The sequence below is a fragment of the Carcharodon carcharias genome, chromosome 7, assembly GCF_017639515.1.
Source record: "Carcharodon carcharias isolate sCarCar2 chromosome 7, sCarCar2.pri, whole genome shotgun sequence".
Lineage (NCBI taxonomy): Eukaryota > Metazoa > Chordata > Chondrichthyes > Lamniformes > Lamnidae > Carcharodon > Carcharodon carcharias.
Window position 1 is genome coordinate 34,963,800 of NC_054473.1, and position 18,353 is coordinate 34,982,152.

Here is an 18,353-nt window from a genome sequence, read left to right on the forward strand (position 1 = left end):
GTATTTACGACAATCCAATAGTTTCACGGAGCTAAATATTCATTCTGGGGTCAAGACCCTTACATCCCCATCCTACATCGCATCAGTGCCTGATGCCCAACAAGATTTTTAACAAAGATAACTAGTAGTCAGGGTACACGCTTGCCTTCCAATTAACGATGGTGGGCCAGCTCCAGAAGCTGGAGGTGCTAATAAGAGGTTCTCCAGCACTATAAGGTCAGCAGTCCCACTATCAGAGGTGAGGTTGCTGATTTAAATAGGAAAAAAGGGCCTTCAACATAGAGGCGCTCTCTGAAGAGTTTTAATAAACTTTTAAATTCAAAAAGGTCACAGCTGCCAGGCCTTTATCACGAAGGGCCAATCCCTCCCTCCCCTCCTCTGGATTCCAGCAGCTGTTGTTGCATTCTTATGTTTATGGTGGGTGCTGGTAGGGGTAGAGCATTTCCCCCAACTCCCCCAGGTTTGTTCATGTTTTGGCCTTGACAGGAACCTGTATGCACGCTAACTGGCTGTCACACCCCACCATCCGTCCACCACCCCAACTTGCTCTACAAGAATGAAAATAGCCCAGAGATGGGTGACTAGCATGCCAGCTGGCAGCAAGAAACTGCAGGCCCACCTACCTCGTCAGGCAAACAAAAATTCTGCAAATGTTCACCATTACTTATACTAACTTATTTATTCCAGAGTCATTTCAATTAATTAAATTTATATTCCCCAGCTGCCATCGTGGTCCCTGGAACATTAGTCCAGGTCTCCGGATTGCTAAGATAAAAGCAAAAAACTGCGGATGCTGGAAATCCAAAACAAGAGTAGAGCAAGTTGGGGTGGTGGACGGATGGTGGAGTGTGATGGCCAGTTAGCATGCATGCAGATCCCTGTCAAGGCCAAAACATGAACAAATCTGGGGGAGTTGGGGGAAATGCAAGAGTCATTCGGACTCAAAACGATAACTGTATTCCTCTCCGCAGATGCTGTCAGACCTGCTGAGTTTTTCCAGGTATTTTTGTTTTTGCTCTGGATTGCTAGTCCAGTGGCATAACTACTATGTTATCGTTCTAGATAAATTCATTCATTTCTTTGAACTACCCAAAATAGCTGAAACCTGCCCAATGGCGAATTTCATCATTAAGCCTGTTCCTTATAAAGCCAAAATACAAACTGATTCAGGATTGCGTAGGATTGCTTCATTAAATGTTACACACTGTACCATGACGTCATATACATACCAAGTGCAAAAGGTGACAGGAAAAAAAAGATTTAATAAAATAGTCATCCTAATGCTTCAAAGATATCATCTTTGTCCCTAAGTAGCCTAACAGACTGAGTTTGATTCCTTGCTTGCATCAAATCAGCTTATCATACGTGGGCAGCAGTTGATGTACTGAAACAAACCTCAGCAGTTTTGGGTTAGGGGAGAGATATCAAAGATGGATTCCCCGTACCCTTAGAATCAAACTCCAACAAACGAATCAATATCTTTAAAAAAAGGTTAGAAAAACTGGAAAACACATCTATACCAATTTAACATATTTGCATTTTTCCTTTACCAACATGCATTGGCACAGGCATTATGGACCAAGAGACCACCTTCGGTACTGTACGACTCTAGGACTTTTGGCTTAGGTCAGTATTTAGGGTCAAAAAAAAAGACAATGTTTTGCAACAAAGACTTCATTGTTAAATCCACAAGGCATAGTACTTAACTACAGGTCCAGTATCGTCATCTGAAATCCTTGGGGCTGATCGAGTTTCAGATTTCAGATAATTTGGTTTTGGATACCGCATATAGGGCTAGGCCTACTTACATTACCGTAGTCTAAGCCTAGGCTTGCTATAGCCTAAAGCAAATAAAATGGCTAGAAAAGTAGGATGTACCACTGAATAATAAATACAGGGTACCTGTACTAAGTTCCCACCATGGTGCCATCTGCGATTCTGTTTGTAGGAGAGGGTTCATAGTGCTCATGTGCAGACAAACAACTAGGATTCCTGTGCTAAAGGTTGGGCACGGTCAACGAGGTTCATGTCGACTCAGGTCAGGGACTTCCTGAGCTAAAAGTCGGGTGCAGTCATGAGGTTCATGTTGGCTTGGGTCACGCCGGCTCAGGTCAGGTACTTACTGCGCTAAGGGTTGATGAGGTTGTGTGGTTTTTGGGTTCGGTTTTCGGATTTACGGATAAAGGATACTCTACCTGTATTTTTGTTTCATATGAGCGTAGTACAAAAGTGTCCACCATTTGAAATCAAATCACCAACTTTCCTTCACTCTCACAATGGCAAGTCAAATGCCAACAAATGCTCCCTTGCAATCTCACAAACTTCAGTCTCATCACCTGCATTCCTGGTGACTATTATGGCTGATTGATTACTTTAACATCCTGTAACACTTCAGAACAGAGTTTAGTTAGAACATTGCTCATGCATTGTTCAGTTGCCTCTGTCTATTGATCACAAACATGTGCAACAGTTCCCTAATGTGCAGCCTCTGTTTTGCCCCACACAGAGCTTTATTTACATTTTAAATACACTGCACTCCAGAGGGCATTTTCCATCTAGTTGAAATAATGTTTTCTTTTTTAAAAAAAAATCATTTTAGAACAGTAAAATGTCATAGCTGAGTGACCTCCCATCAACGAAACGCACACTAGATGTAAAATCCAGCAAAATGATTGCCCACATTTAACTGAGTAACTGAAGGAGCAAAGAAAAATTCAGAAAAGCCAAAGCCACTAGTTGCAATCACCTTTTGCATTAAATTTAGAGAAACAGTTAAATGATCGATAATACTATGGATGCTGGGAATCTGAAATGAAAACAAAGTGCTGTAAATACTTAGCAGATCCAACAACAACTATCATGAGAGAAGATGCTGTCAGACCTGCTGTGTATTTCCAACATTTTCTGCTTTTATTATTGTAAATATTTTATGTTATTAGCTGTGCAAAACAAAGTACTCCTGCCAGGAGATCTGCTGTCACGGTATGCCACACTCATCTGTCTTGCGTCATCTTCACAGATCCACTGTAGCTCATCTGCAATTATTCTGTGACATCCGTCAAACTAATTAAGCCTAGGTTGATCACTCTTTCTTTGCTGCCCTCCACTTTGCCCTCTAGAAGAGATCTCTGTAACTTTCATCAAATGGGCAAAATACTGACATTTTCTTTTCTGGATATCACTTTTTAAGAGTTCTTTTCACTCTTGCTATTTCATTTATCTTATAGTCTTTATGTGGAATTTGAAGCTTGGGTCTTAGTATCTGCAGTTCAAATGTCTCTATTTTCTTCCAAAGATCTTTACTTATTTTCCAGGTTTCTGAGGCAAACTGGAAAGTGGATAGAATGTAGCAGAGTATTTTTTCCTTGTTACAAGCTTGAGTTTTCTTGTTGAGACATTATTCATCTTCGCAAAATTACTTCTGGCTTTTCTCTATCCTTCTTCTAACTTCTGCATCACAACTGCCAATCTGTCATCTTTTGTTATCATTTGCCCTAAACAGACAAACTTATCTACTTGTTCCAGTGTGACACCATCCACTTCAATCTACACTCTAGCTTCTGCTAATGTATTCCTTCTAACTCTCACTGTCTGTGTCTTTTGGTGTTCATGCTCAATCCATATTCTAAACTTCTAGATTTTATTTGATCTAAGATATTCTGTGGGGCCTCTCCTCTGATTCTGCAAGTAGCGCTGTATCATCAGCATACCACAAGTTTGTTATTTCCTTGCCTCCACTTTTTAATCCCTGAAAGAATACTAATTCTCTGAATATTTGTTCTGTGTACAGATTGGATAATTTTGGCGACAGTACACAGCCATGTCATACTCCTCTCTTGCTGTATACTCCTTCATGGGATGTGGGCGTCACTGGCTTGGCCAACATTTCCCACCCCTAATTGACCTTGAGGTGGTGGTGGTGGTGGTGAGCTGCCTTCTTGAACTGCTGCAGTCCATGTGGTACACCCACAGTGCTATCAGGGAGTGAGTTCCAAGATTTTGTCCCAGTGACGGTGAACTTTCAGGTGGTGATGTTCCCATGTGTCTACTGCCGTTGTCCTTCTAGATGGTCGTGATCTTGGGTTTGGAAGGTGCTGTGTTACTAAGTTCCTGGAGTGCATCATGTAGATGGTACACACTATTGCTACTGTGGGAGGGAGTAAATGTTCGTGGATGGGGTCCCAATCAAGCATGCTGCTTTGTCCTGTTGGAGCTGCACTCATCCAGGCAAGTGGAGATTACTCCATCAGATTCCTGGCTTGTCGACAGCGGACAGGCTTTGGGGAGTCAGGAGATGAGTTACACGCCACGGGATTCCTAGTCTCTGACTTCCTCTTGTAGCCACAGTAGTTATATAGCTAGTCCAGTTCACTTTCTGGTCAATGGTGACCCCCCAGGATGTTGATAGGATATCGGATTGTGCCTCTTCTAGCCTGATGCTACTACTTGATCCCAATATAGGCTCTGGATAAATCTCACATCTTTATTTTCAACATCACATTTCAGCAACAATACTAATTTAATGATAAATATGATCAAACACTTTTTCATGGTCTATGAAGCTGGTGTAAATGTTCTTGCTTACTCCTAGATATGTATCAAAGATTGTTCTTAGCTTAAATATTGGTTCTCTTGTTCCTACTCCAGATCTAAATCCAGACTGTGTTTCACTAATTTCTATTTCAAATATATTATTTTTTTCTATTATGATTTTCAAGATCAATGTATTGCAACATTTCAGAATTCATTTAGGAAAATGAAAACGTTCAACCTTCCTAACTTAGTCCAAATAGAGATGTTGGCCAATTTATGCTTCCATCCTGCCTTGGATACCTGCGAATCCTGCACCATCACCTTTACCCTCTCCTTTTGTTGGCCAGCAAGAGCAAGAAAGGGAAAGAGCCTGCAACTCAGAAGCAGAAATTATGATACAATCAGACAATTGTATTTCCACCATTATTTGAACTAGGTCATTCAAGAAAATTTGAAGGGAAAGAGCTCTGATAGGAGGAGTTATTTTAAGAAGTTTGCCCTTTGATTTCCAGAACGAAGACCAAATATCAACTCCTGCCCAAAAAATAAAATTAGCCTCTTCAATTATTTGGTTTACATTTAACTAACGGATGTCACATTGTATTGCACACAGGAAAAGACAACCAAATGCAGTACCGAGGTGAAACAACTTAGGAAGGAGTGAGATTACAAAAACCAGGTGGTAAACGATTGAGCAAGGGACAGAGAGATAGGAATGGAGAAGAGGGGTAACAGTGATAGGGGAAGGATTGACTGAAACTGAGCCAGGTCCAATTTTGCTTTCTGTTTAAAGGAAGGAGCTATACTGGGCCAGGCCAGGATAGGATTTGACTGTAGCTTTCTCAGGGGAGTGGAGAGGGGCAAAGGGGACAGTATGAAGGTTTTATTTACACTTTAGAGTGGGGTGGGTGTTGAATTGCTTCTGAGGGGGACTGGAGTAGGCATGTAGCATGTGGTGTATGCGTGTCCACGTTCCATCTCAGTGGCAATACCATTGCAGGTATGAGGTCAGCTTGTATATTAATAATAATGCCTAGTTCTACTGTCCTGTTAAGGCATAACATTAGATAAGTAGTCTCAAGTTGTAATTTCCTTCAGGTAAACATTGGGATGATCAAAACCAAACCGAACTTCAACCACGACCACCAATTCCACCTCTTTCTCTAACCACCATCTCAAGCTGATCCAGATTGTTTACTATTTACTCAACCATGAGCTAAGCTTCTGGCCCCATATCTGTTCATGGCCAATACCACCTATTTCAACTTGTAAGAATACCCACCTCAAACTGCTACCTCAGCCAATGTGATGCTGAACCCTTCATATGTACCTTTGTTACCATCAGACTTAACTGTTCCAATGCTTGCTGGACAAGATCCAAGCCTCCATTCTTAAAACTTTTTCTCATCCAAAGCTCTGCTGTTTGTATTATAATCCCACACCAAGTTCCACTTACCCACATCTTTGTTCACCTGCATTAGCTCCAGGTTCCTCAATGTCTTTTCAATTCTCATTAATGAACTGAAGTCTCTTCATGGCCATGTCTCTCCCATTGTTGTAGCTTCCGCCAGCCCTTTGACCACCACCATCTCCCCACCAATCACATTCTGTTCCTCAGACTCTAGCCTCTTGTTCATTTCCCTGCCATTGGCAGCCATGCTTTTGGTCACATAGGCCCTCTTGCTCTGGAATTCCCTCCCTAAACACCTTCACCTCTTCTCCTTCCTTACCACCCTTAAAAACCACCTCTTTGTTCAAGCTTTTGACTACCTCTCCTCTTGACTGCTATTTCCTCCTTTGGCTCAAAATCCTTTTGCTGAATTTGTCTTCTTAATGTGCATTGGAATTTTTTCTATGTTAAAGACTCTACATAAATGAAACTAGCAGCAAGCTGCATCTATTCCTCACTATTGAAAGCTAAGTTTATCCTGGGGGAATGAGGTTCAAGAGTGGGGATGGAGTTTCACATGAAAGAAAGTGTTCATCATGAGGAAAGGGGGTAAGGTCACACTGGGGGTGTGTGGGTGGTGGTTGTGCAGGGGTAAGGCAGGAAGCCCAAGTTTTCCATGTCCTCAGTGGTAGCGTCGTGTGGCAAAACCAGTTTATCCTTAGTCGAACGTGAGGAAGACCAAATTTCTCCTGACTGCATATGAACCAGTTGAATTTCTGCAAATGAAGGGATAACGGCTTAGTTGCTAAATTTCTGTACCAAGTTTACTGTCTGCAGGCTTCTGTTCTGAGGGAATAGGGTTATCGTTATCAAGGTGTGCTTGGGTGGGAGGAGTTGTGTAACACGTAATTCGTTCCATCATTTTATGATTTTTACTGTACTTAAATTGCTCTTTTATCTTCTCCAGGCTGGTCAGTTTAATGCGACATCAGCCAATTCAGTTTGTTGGTCAATATTTGCTTTTCTGATCTCAATTTCATTCTCTGCAATAGTAGGCACTTTTTGATCACTTTTATATTTTATATCTGTATAATGGAACATCTCAGAGGCCTCCAAATGTAATATTTTTTCGATGGATAGGATTTGAGGTTTGTTACAAGCGACTGTCAAGTTACATCAGGCTTTTGTAAATGAATAATAAGTTAACTTTACATTTGCAGCATCTCCTGCAGGTACAGGATGTTTAGAATCTTAAACCCATTCAATATTTTAATATATAATAGCTTTTAGCTCCATTTATCAGCATGGTTAAATGTATATAACCATTTAAAGTTTAACCAGCTTTATTTCCTACACTGAAGAATATCACCTACCTCTTGATAAGAGGATTAAAAACTACAATTACTGTAGTTCATTTTGCCACCAGAATAAATGCAAATATTTTAGAAGAAATACTTACGTTTTCAAAGTTCCTGAGGTCATTAATTCAGTAACTAGTACAATGCATTTTTTCCCTTTCAGAGTACTTTCCCAAGAGTCATAAAATCGAACAATATTGGGATGCTGCAGTCCTTTAAGCATTTCTGCCTCTTCTCGAAATCGTTGACGTTCTGCCTTTGCAAGTTTTCTGTCCTGTATTGAAAGTTACAACAAAAGGACAGATTTAAAAGTCTAATCATAGATTGAGGAATGTACAATTAATGCTTTAATATGACTCTAGTTCATGTTTCAAAAATGCAACCAAATCATTTTGCAGTACATATACCAATTATGCCAAGGTTATGAAGATCAATCACATATGGATTTGTCATTCTAATATAACTATATTATCTTGTTTTTGTTCAAGTTGCATTCGCATTGTAGCTGTCAGTCTCAGATCAGTAGCTGTAGTCCAGATTTGCTCACATTACAGAATCTTAAAAGGACAAAAGGAGGCCATTCAGTCCATCATGTCTGCCTGGCTCTCCAAATGAGCTTTATGATCTAGTGCAATTGCCCTGTCTTTTCCTTACGCCCTTGCACATTGCTTCTATTCAAATAATCATCGAATGTCCTCTTGAATGCCTTGATTGAGCCTGCCTCCACCACACTGCCAGGCAGTGCATTCCAGACCTGAATCACTTATCATGAAATGAGAAAAAAAAAAACTTTTTCCACACACTTGCTTCTTTTGCAAATCACTTTAAATCTGTACCCTCTCATTCTTGATTCTTTTGAGTGGGAGCAGCTTCTCTCTATCTATTCTGTCCAGCCCCCGCATGATTTTGAACATCTCTATCAAATCTCCTCTCAGCCTTCTTCTCCCCAATCTATCCTCATAGCTGAAGTTTCTCATCCCTGGAACCATTCTTGTAAACTTCTTCTGCACTCTCTTCAACGTGTTCACATCCTTCCTATAACATGGTGCTCAGAACTGTACACAAAATTCCAGCTGAGTTCTAATGAGTGTCTTATATAAATTCAACATAACTTCCTTGCTCTTGTACTATATGCCCCTATTAATAAAGCCCAGGATACGATACACTTTATTAACTGCTCTCTATACCTATCCTGCCACCTTCAATGATCTATGCACATATACACCCATGTCTTTCTGCTCTTGCACCCCTTTCAAAATTTCACCCCTTATTTTATATTGCGTGTCCATGTTCTTCCTACCAAAATGCAACACCTCACACTTCTCCGCATTGAACTTCATCTGCCACCTATATACCACCAACTCCACCAACTTGTCTATGACCTCTTGAAGTTCCACACCACCCTCCTCGCAGTTCACAACACTCCCAAGCTTCATATCATCTGCAAACTTTGAAATTGGCCCCTGCACACCAAGATCTAGATCATAAATATAGATTAGGAACAGCAAAGGTCCCAATACCGACCCCTGGGGCACTCCATTACAAACCTTCCTCCAGCCCAAATGATATCCATTGACCATTACTCTCTGCTTCCTATTTTTCAGCCAATTTTGTATCCACGTTACTACTGTTCCTTTTATTCCATGAGCAATAGCTTTTCTCACAAGTCCACTGTGGTACTGAGTCAAATGCCTTTTCAAAGTCCATATGCACCACATCAACAGCATTACCCTCATCAAACTTCTCTGTTACCTTTTATAAAAAAAGGTCCAGCAAGTTAGTTAAATGTGGTTTCCTCTTTAGAAATCCACGCTGACTCTTCCTTATCAACCCATATTTTTCCATGTGACTTCTAATTCTATCCCAAATAATTGTTTCTAGAATCTTGCCCACCACTGAAGTTAAACTGACTGGTCTGTAATTGCTGGGCTTTTATGAACAAGGGCAATTCTCCAGTCCTCTGGCACCACCCCGAGCCTTGGGAAGACAGGAAGTTCATGACCAGTTCCCTTGCAATTTCTACTCTCACTTCCTTCAATATCCTTGGATGCATCTCATCCTGTGCCAGTACCTTGTCAACTTTAAGTGCCGACAGTCTATTCAACACTTTCTCATCAATTCTGAAACCACCTAGTGACAGGGTTTCCTCGTCTGTCACCATGGCCTGTATCATCTACCTCCTTGGTAAAGACGGGTGCAAAGTATTCATTTAACACCTCAGCCACAGCCCCTTCGTCCATGTGTAAATTTCCTTTTAGGTCCCCAATCAGCCCTACTCCTCCCTTTACCACCCTTTTACTATTTATATGCCTATTAATGAGACTTTGGGATTCCCCTTTATATTGACTGCCAGTTTTTTCTCATAATCCCTCTTCGCTTCTCTAATATGCTCTTTCACCTTCCCCCGGACCTCTGTACTCCTCTTGGTTCTCAATTGTATTTTCTATACCTGACACCTGTCATAAGCGCACTTTTTCTTCTTTATCTTAATTCCAATCTCATTTTTCATCCAGGAAGCTCTGGATTTGTTTGTCCTATCTTTCCCTTTCGATGGAATGTACCTCGACTGTACCTGAACCAATTCTTTTTTGAAGGTAGCCCATTGTTCGGCTACAGTTTTTCCTGCCAATCTTTCGTTCCAGTCTATTTGGCCCAGCTCCGTTCTTGCCCCATCAAAGTCAGCTCTTGTCCAATTAATTAATTTTAATCTGGGATCCACTACTGTCCTTTTCTATCATCATCCTAAAGCATACAACGCAATGATCACTGTCTCCTAAATGCTCCCCCACTGAGCTTGATCTACTTGACCCGCCTCATTTCCAAGAACTAGGTCTTTTCTTGTTGGATTGGACACATACTATAGAAAATTCTCCTGAACACAACTAGGAACTTTTGCCCCTCCCCGCCTTTTACACTACCACTGTCCCAGTCTACATTCAGGTAATTAAAGTCCCCCATTCTTACTACTCTATAATCCCTGCATCAGTCTCTAATTTACTTGCACATTTGTTCTTCTAAGCCTTCTCACTATTTTGCGGTCTATAGACAACACCGAGCAATGTAATTGCATCCTTTTTGCTCCTTAGCTCTAGCCAAATTGATTCTGTCCTCGAACCCTGTGGAACATTCTTTCTCCAGCACTGCAATACTCTCCTTAACTAATATTGCCACACCTCCTCCTTTCCTTCCTATCTCTTCTGAACATCTTGTACCTAGGAATATTTAGTACAGAGTCCTGCCCTTCCTTAAGCCAGGTCTCTGTTATCGCCACAACATATTTCCACATGGCAATCTGCGCCTGTAACTCCCCAGTCTTACTTACTATACTCCGTACATTCACATTCATGCATAGTAACCTTGATTTAGATTTTGTTACTTTCTCCCTTACCTCTATTTTACCCATTAACTTACTATTCTCTACACTAGTGCTATCTGTCTCTGCCAGTATTTTGTGCACCCTGGTATTCCAAGGTTTTCTCTAGGTTCCCACACCCCTGCCGAGTTAATTTAAAGCCCTCCCAACAGCACTAGCAAAACGCCCCACAAGGAACTCAGTCCTAGCTCTGTTCAGGTGCAACCTGCCCAGCTTGTACAAGTGACATCTCCCGCAGAGCCAGTCCCAGAGTCCCAAGAATCTAAAGCCCTCTCTCCTGCACCATCCTTCCAGCCATGCATTCAACTGCCTTACCCTCCTATTTCTGTACTCACTGTCATGTGGCATTACCTGGCTGAAATTTGAATTCCACTATCTAGGCAGGAGTTGTGTGCATGGATTTACATGCCATGGTCAGCAACGGCAGAAAACCACTCTACAATGTTAAAGCTGTATAGTAAATGCATATCCAGTGGTTTAAATAAGCTTGTGTCCCACAATCTGGAAACTGCCTTTCTGTTAAACTGCCCTTAATGTGAGAGTGCACCCAGAAAATATATCAGAGATCTGAACATCAAATCCATAATGTACATTATTCCATAAATATATATATTTAATATATACCTAGTTAACTAGTCCTGGTTACCAAAAGATCGAATTTGTTCATGTCACTTTCAGTACCAGCATATCACATTTTAATATATAAGGTAAAGCACAGCTCAAGCAGGACAAAAAAATTGAGCTGTTTGTGCGAACAGAATTTCTAAAGAGCTCCAGAACTGTTGAAAAAACAAGCTTTTTAAGCTTGCTTGTTCTTTAGAAGATTAGACAGTGTATTTGACAATATTCAAATGAAATTCTACTATTTCATATTTTTCAGAAGTTTTACAATTTATCCCTCAAAGTTCATCTATCACTAACTGGGCTGGCCAGTGTAATGAATCTGTCTGTAGTCATGCTATTCCTTCCTACTTTCAATGTCTGCTCTGTTTTGGAAGGACCTAACTTTGTCTTCTGTGCTCAGAAGGCTCCTTTGTAAGTGATGTACTACATAGTGTTTGCCAACATCTAGCTGGACCTCAAACTTTGGAATCTTGCTCTAACATTCCTAATTTAGAGGTTGTGCTTCACTAGTTACTTTTTTTAATCTTCCGAACTCTTAGATTTATCCAAGCTACTCAAGTCTTATAATGTTATTTTTCAATCATTGCTCTGGGTTTCAGAGTCAAAAACTCTTTTATATTTTAACTCCACAAGGTTAAAAACACTTTTTTCCCATTCAAATAGCTGACCAATCATATGATTAATTTTATTACAAGGATTTCTTAGACAAAATCAAGAATTTGTAATGAGCAAAATCTAATTGTCTGATAGAAGTCCGATCTGCTCATCAGTTGCAAAAAATCATTTCTTCAGTCTTAAATAAGAGCAGAGACAGGTCAAAATAAGGATGCCCTATAGTAAGGACATTTATATTCACATAAGAATTCCCTCAAACTCGAAAGTACTGGGTATGTTTCACATTGGGACTAATTGAAACTAGTTACCACCAGAGAAATACTTAGTTCTCCACAAACTAAAACACAAATGGTTCCTTAGTCTCAATTCAGTTTTTTTTTTGCAAAAATATACTTTATTCATAAATCTTCAAAAACATTTCGAAACTTTTTAAATCACCATTACAAAAATACAAAGGTTCAACTTTTACAAACTGAAAACACAAGGTGTATCAGAAAAAACAATGAATATTTCAATCATTGGCAGACATACATTTTAATCTGTACAGACTGAGGGGCTCTCCCAGCCCCCCAGTGCACTGTGGCAGAAAGGTCTTAGGCAGCAACCCTTCCCCATTGCACCTTTGCGGCGGCTGCCCCAAGCTTAACTGTGTCCCTCAGCACGTAGTCCTGGACCTTGGAAAGTGCTAGTCTGCTACACTCGGTCGGGGACAACTCTTTGCGCTGGAAAACCAACAAGTTTCGGACAGACCAAAGAGCGTCTTTCACCGAGTTGATGATCCTCCAGCTGCAGTTGATGTTTGTCTCGGTGTGTGTCCCTGGGAACAGCCCGTACAGCACAGAGTCCTCTGTCACAGAACTGCTCGGGATGAACCTCGACAGCAACCACTGCATCCCTCTCCAGACCTTCTTTGCAAAGACAAAATCTACAAGGAGGTGAACAACGGTCTCTTCCCCACCACAGCCACCTCGAGGGCAACGTGCAGAGGGGGTGAGACTCCTGGCGTGTAGGAAGGATCTTACAGGGAGGGCCTTTCTCACCACCAGCCAAGCTACATCTTGGTGTTTGTTGGAAAGTTCTGGTGATGAGGCATTCTGCCAAATGACTTTGTCAGTCTGCTCAGGGAACCATCCCACAGGATCCACCCTCTCCTTTTCCCTCAGGGCCTTTAAGATGTTACGTGCCAACCACTGCCTGACGGACTTGTGGTTGAAGGTGTTTCTCTGCATAAATTTTCCCATGAGGGATAGGTGGTACGGCACGGTCCAACTACTTGGAGCGTTCCGCGGCATCGTGGCCAGACCCATCCTTCGCAACACTGGGGACAGGTAGAACCTCAGCATGTAGTGACACTTGGTGTTTGCATACTGAGGGTCTACGCACCGCTTGATGCAGCCGCACACAAAGGTGGCCATCAGTTTGAGGGCGATGTTGGGCACGTTTTTTCCCCCTTTATCTAGAGGCTTGTACATCGTGTCCCTGCGGAATCTCAATTCAGTTTTCTTACACTTCAGTAGGACCTATTCAGGGCTGCTTCTTTACATTCTCTTTGCACGAGCAGGACATTGTGTCTGCTTAGCTCATTTAAGTGAGTATTTTTTTCCACAAAATCTACTTTTCAGCACCTAGAGGCAGCTTCAATTCTGTAATTTCTTCTCTAAATTTTCCTTTCTGTTCTTGCAGCAGATTAGTATGGCTAATTAATTCAGCAATTAATTTAAAATGCTGCATGTTTTTCCCAGACTGTGAACCAATGACCTTATATTGTCTTCCAAAATGCTGAAAACATCCTCATCATTGCTGCTGTATAATAGTGCTTTATTAGAAATATTGTATTTTTTTTTTTTACAGCACAGAACCATCTATCTTGTTCTTAAATAGCAACTGGCCCATGAATTTCAGAGAAAGGAATCTACCATCCCTAACTGGTATGGCCTATACACTACTCCAATCCACTTGTTCACTTTTAACAGTCCTTGAAGTGACCTATTAAACCACAGAGTTGAAAATATCCTTTACAAAACAAATCAAAATTTTCAGCAGTTCAAGGTGGCCTATCACCATCTTCTTGGGGGGAACTAGGAATGGGAATTAAATATGCTGTGCAAGAATCTCCTACATCACAAGAACAATTTTTTAGAAAGACCATTAAGCACATTATAATCCTCAGAATGAACAACCTAAACGGAGTTGGTGTATTTGGTGACTGCTTTCGTGCCTTCAGAGATGGTGCGTTTGGCCAGTTCCCTTGGCAACATGAAGCGGATGGCGTTCTGAATCTCTCTGGCTGAGATGGTGTGGCACTTGTAGTGAACGAGGTGCACAGCTTCGGAGATAATGCTCTCGAAAACGTCGACAGCGAAGGAATTCACAACACTCAGCCTTAGATGAGATCCTGGTGGAAGGATGGACCAGGATCAACATCCTGTACACGTAAGTGGAATAGCTCTGCTTGCAAGATTTCATCCGCTTCTTGGGCAACTTCTTGGTGACTTTAGTCAGTGACTGCTTCAACGCCTTGCAGGACGCATCACCCTTAGCCGCAGCCGCCTCCTCAGGCATTTCATTCAACTTGGACCAACAAGTGCATTATACTTGCACCAATCTTTAGAATTAAGTCCCGTTCTCCATACCTTTAAACATTGTTTTTCAAATATTGTATTCTCATCACAATAAGCTGTGATGCAAAGCCATGTATGCCTAAGCAACTCAAAAACAAAACTCTCAGCATATCTAAAGTTTAAGGACACATTATGCCTTCCCATCAGATGATCCTCCCCACGTTATTGTGCATTCTACCATCCCCCATGCCCCCAAAGCAAAATTAAGTCTCTTGCATTTTTACACATAGTCAAGCCCAGTTTAAGAGTAGATATTGTTTCCTCACTTGAACAGTACATTAAATAGAATTTTCAGTTCAAAAGGCATGAGATTCTTGATGTCTTTTAAATGGGGATATATAGCTCTAAAATGGTTACAAATTGCTTTATTAAAAACTAAGATGGCCGACTCAGACTTCAAATTTTGATCATCTACTACACAGATCCCTCCTGGTGTGCTGTACAAAAATGACAACACAAATTCCAATAGCTGGGAATTAAAATAAGCAGGATATTGAGAGAAAATCAGTTACATGCCATTATCTCACTGTTGCTCTTGGTGTCAAAACTACCAGTAACATGCGACACTGAAGTATCAACCAAGATGATTTGCTCAAGTCTTAAACTCAATTTTCTGAATCAGAATTTAAAAAGTACCACTGAGCCAAGCCTGACGTTCTGGTTTTATAGCCAGGACTTCAAATGTTAAATATTAACCCTTTTTTAATATGCCAAACATTTCCCATGCCCTCCGGCCATAAAATACACTTTGCCTCAGTCTTTCAACTTTGTAAGATCAGCACAAACTGGCTAATCTGCTAATAGGCACTTCACAGCCTTCTGGACTTAACATTGAGTTCAACTTCAGACCATGAACTCTCCCCTCTATCTTCACCCTTTAAAAAATGTATCCACTTATTTTCATTTTTATTCATTTATTCATTATTTTATCCCTTTTAACATCCTTTTCCCCCAACCTTTCTCCCCCGTCCCAAAAGGGCCATATGTTACTTGTTCCATGTTGTTCTTTCAGAGTGCATACCCTTGTTCTGCTACTGACACGTTCTACTTTCTTACTTTTATGCCACTGTCATCACCTCCTTTAGCCCTTACCACTACCATTAACACTCTCATCTTTTTGTCCATGACATCTTTGTCAATCTCTCCTTAGCCCCCACCTATCGCTGACCTTCTATCCAGCTTCACCTGCTCCACCCCCCTTAAACAGTATAAATTTCATCACATTTCTACTACTCTTTAGCTCTGAAGGGTCATACAGACTCAAAACTTCTCTCTCCACAGATGCTATCAGACCTGTTGAGTTTTTCCAGCATTTTCTGTTTTTATTTCCGATTTCCAGTATCTGCAGTATTTTGCTTTTATTTTGGCTAATCTGCTGTGGTTTTGTTCATGATTAGTCACATGAAACAGCACATCTTTGAGCCGTGTTTATCAAAATGGCAATGGGCACATCTGGACACGTGCTATAGTCTTATAACTGGTGTCAGGGCTGAATGTGGCATTAGTGCTATTAAGTTATAGAAGCAGACATTAGCATATCATTAACTCCTAACAATTGGAAATGCATATGAGAAACAAAATTGTATATAACATGTTAAACATGTTGTAGATGGGCAAGCATCCTGTCAAATTTTGTAAGTCTACATTCATAATGGAAATTGACTGTTTCGGTCACTAACTACACATTTGAAATCTAACTTTAACTGTACACACATTTCTCCATGTAGCTGTTTGATGCTATTCTGTTGTACTTGGAGTCATTGTTGTTGCTTTAATGTACCCAATCCATAAAAGAAAGGTTCCTAAATGCTTAAATGCATGGATATTTTCACATTGTAGTGTTGTAAACATGCCAGTATAGTGTTAGATTGGGACCCATCTTTTAAACTATGCAAGGAACCAAGTTAATAGGCTATTAATGTAATGTGTTTCTTTTTAACCCGAGTAGTTATGTAATTTTCATATTGGTTATAACCACAAGCTATTTTCAGTTTATATCTGTGTTGTTTCTCAGAAAATCCTTAATCTCCTAAATCAATACTATTTGTTGGAACAGATGTTGTGATATTATTATACTTAAAATATTAAAAGATGGTTATTGAATATTTTACTGAGGTTCTAAAATGGTGATCTAAATGTAAAATTATAATTTTGCTAGAATCAAATTCAAACACAATTCAGTGGTAGAATTGTTAAGCTTTTCCAGATTCAAGTCCCACTCCAGGGCTTGAGCACAAAAATTTAGGCAGACACTCCAGTGTGCTACTGAGGGAGCACTGCAGTGTGGGAGGTGCCACCTTTCAGATCAGATGTTAAACTGAGACCCCACATGCCTCAGGTGGATGCAAAAGACTTCCGATGAAGAGCTTAGGAGCTCTCTGCTGTGTTTTGGTTAATATTTATCCCTTAGTCAACATCACAATAAACAGATCATAATCACCTTGCTGTTTGTGGAGTTTGCTGAGTGCATATTGGCTGTTGCGTTTTGTACAGTACTACAGAGGCTACATTTTTTAAGAAACATTTTCACTGGCTGTAAGATGCTTCTGAGATGTCTAATGGTCATGAAAAGCACCAAATAAATGTAAAACTTTTTCTCTTTGGAGCTGGATAGCAGATGGAATGGATAAAATAAAGTTGATTCTAGTGTGATTTGGAACTTAGTGAAGAATTCATATCCCGCTATGCAAGTCATTTGAAATTATTTCTTTTTTTAAAAATTAACATTGATAAATAACATGCAGTGTTGAATTTTATTAGATCATCAAGTTTCCATTATGAAAATGTTTTTGATGCAGCAATGTCACACCAGTCCTCAGGTTAATAAACCTCTAGACACTAAAATACTGTCCAGTTCATCTTTTTGAAACAATATATTGCATTACAAATGCAATATCTGTTTGCATTATTTACACATTAAAAAGAGATGTGTTCCACAGTAGAATACAAAATTCTTCAATCTGACCTCCACCTTCTAAACAATATTCCTATTTTTGTTGGGAAATTTGCAAGTAAAAAGGATGTTTTCCAATACAGATGCATCAGTAGCATACATAATTACACTGTATGAGAAGTGCTGCTTTTCAAAATTCATCACATTGTTTGTACTAATTCTTGGACAAAGATCAATTACCTGCATATTTGTGCAAGAGGGATCTTATGCTAATGAGGCTCTCTTTATGTAACTAAACCAGCTGACTTTTGGTCCTGGATGCTTCATTTTCAGTTTACAAGTGACCTAAAAATGCTTCTTTCTACTGAGTGAAAGGGGGCATGGAAGGTATCTCTTTAGTAGAATGTACAGTTTCTATTTGTCTTTAGGTGGTGTGGGTAATATTGATGAATGTCTAAAGCAAGGGTTTATTTTCATCATGATTGTCCTTTAAGAAAAAGAGACAAAGACAGAAGGGACATGCATTTATAAAGCACCTTTCATGATTGCGATGTTCCAAAACATTTTGAAGTACTTTTGAAATATAGTCATGGATGAAATGGAGGAAGCAAGGCAGCCAAGCAGCACATAGTAAAGTCCCACAAACTTAACACCTCAAATCCCATTTCTATGACCACTGAGTGACTTGTTCGTCTTTTTTTTCCCCAATTGTGCTTTTCAATGGATCTACCACTGGTAATGAACACAGGTAAATCTTCAATGGTCTTGACTCCATGTGAAAAGTGTCAGCGTTTGAAATGAGGTTAGAGGAAAGTGGACAATTGGACCAAGATGTACAGATATAATTTGGTCATCGTTTTACATAGGATTAAATTATTTAGTACTTCAATTTTATACTGTTTATAGTTCAAGTAGAAAACATAGCAGTTTGGGAAGCAGAGTGGGT

The 18,353-nt window shown here is 40.2% G+C and overlaps 1 protein-coding gene across 5 annotated transcripts in view; it reads right to left on the bottom strand.

Moving 5' to 3' along the window:
* The window catches only part of wnk2 (WNK lysine deficient protein kinase 2), a 225,255-nt gene that overhangs the window by 147,349 nt on the left and 59,553 nt on the right, over nt 1-18,353 (bottom strand). For all 5 annotated transcript variants that reach the window (XM_041191976.1, XM_041191978.1, XM_041191977.1 and 2 more), the window contains exon 2: nt 7,383-7,555. In XM_041191976.1, the coding sequence (XP_041047910.1) occupies nt 7,383-7,555 (173 nt within the window). The remainder of the gene's footprint in view (nt 1-7,382; nt 7,556-18,353) is intronic.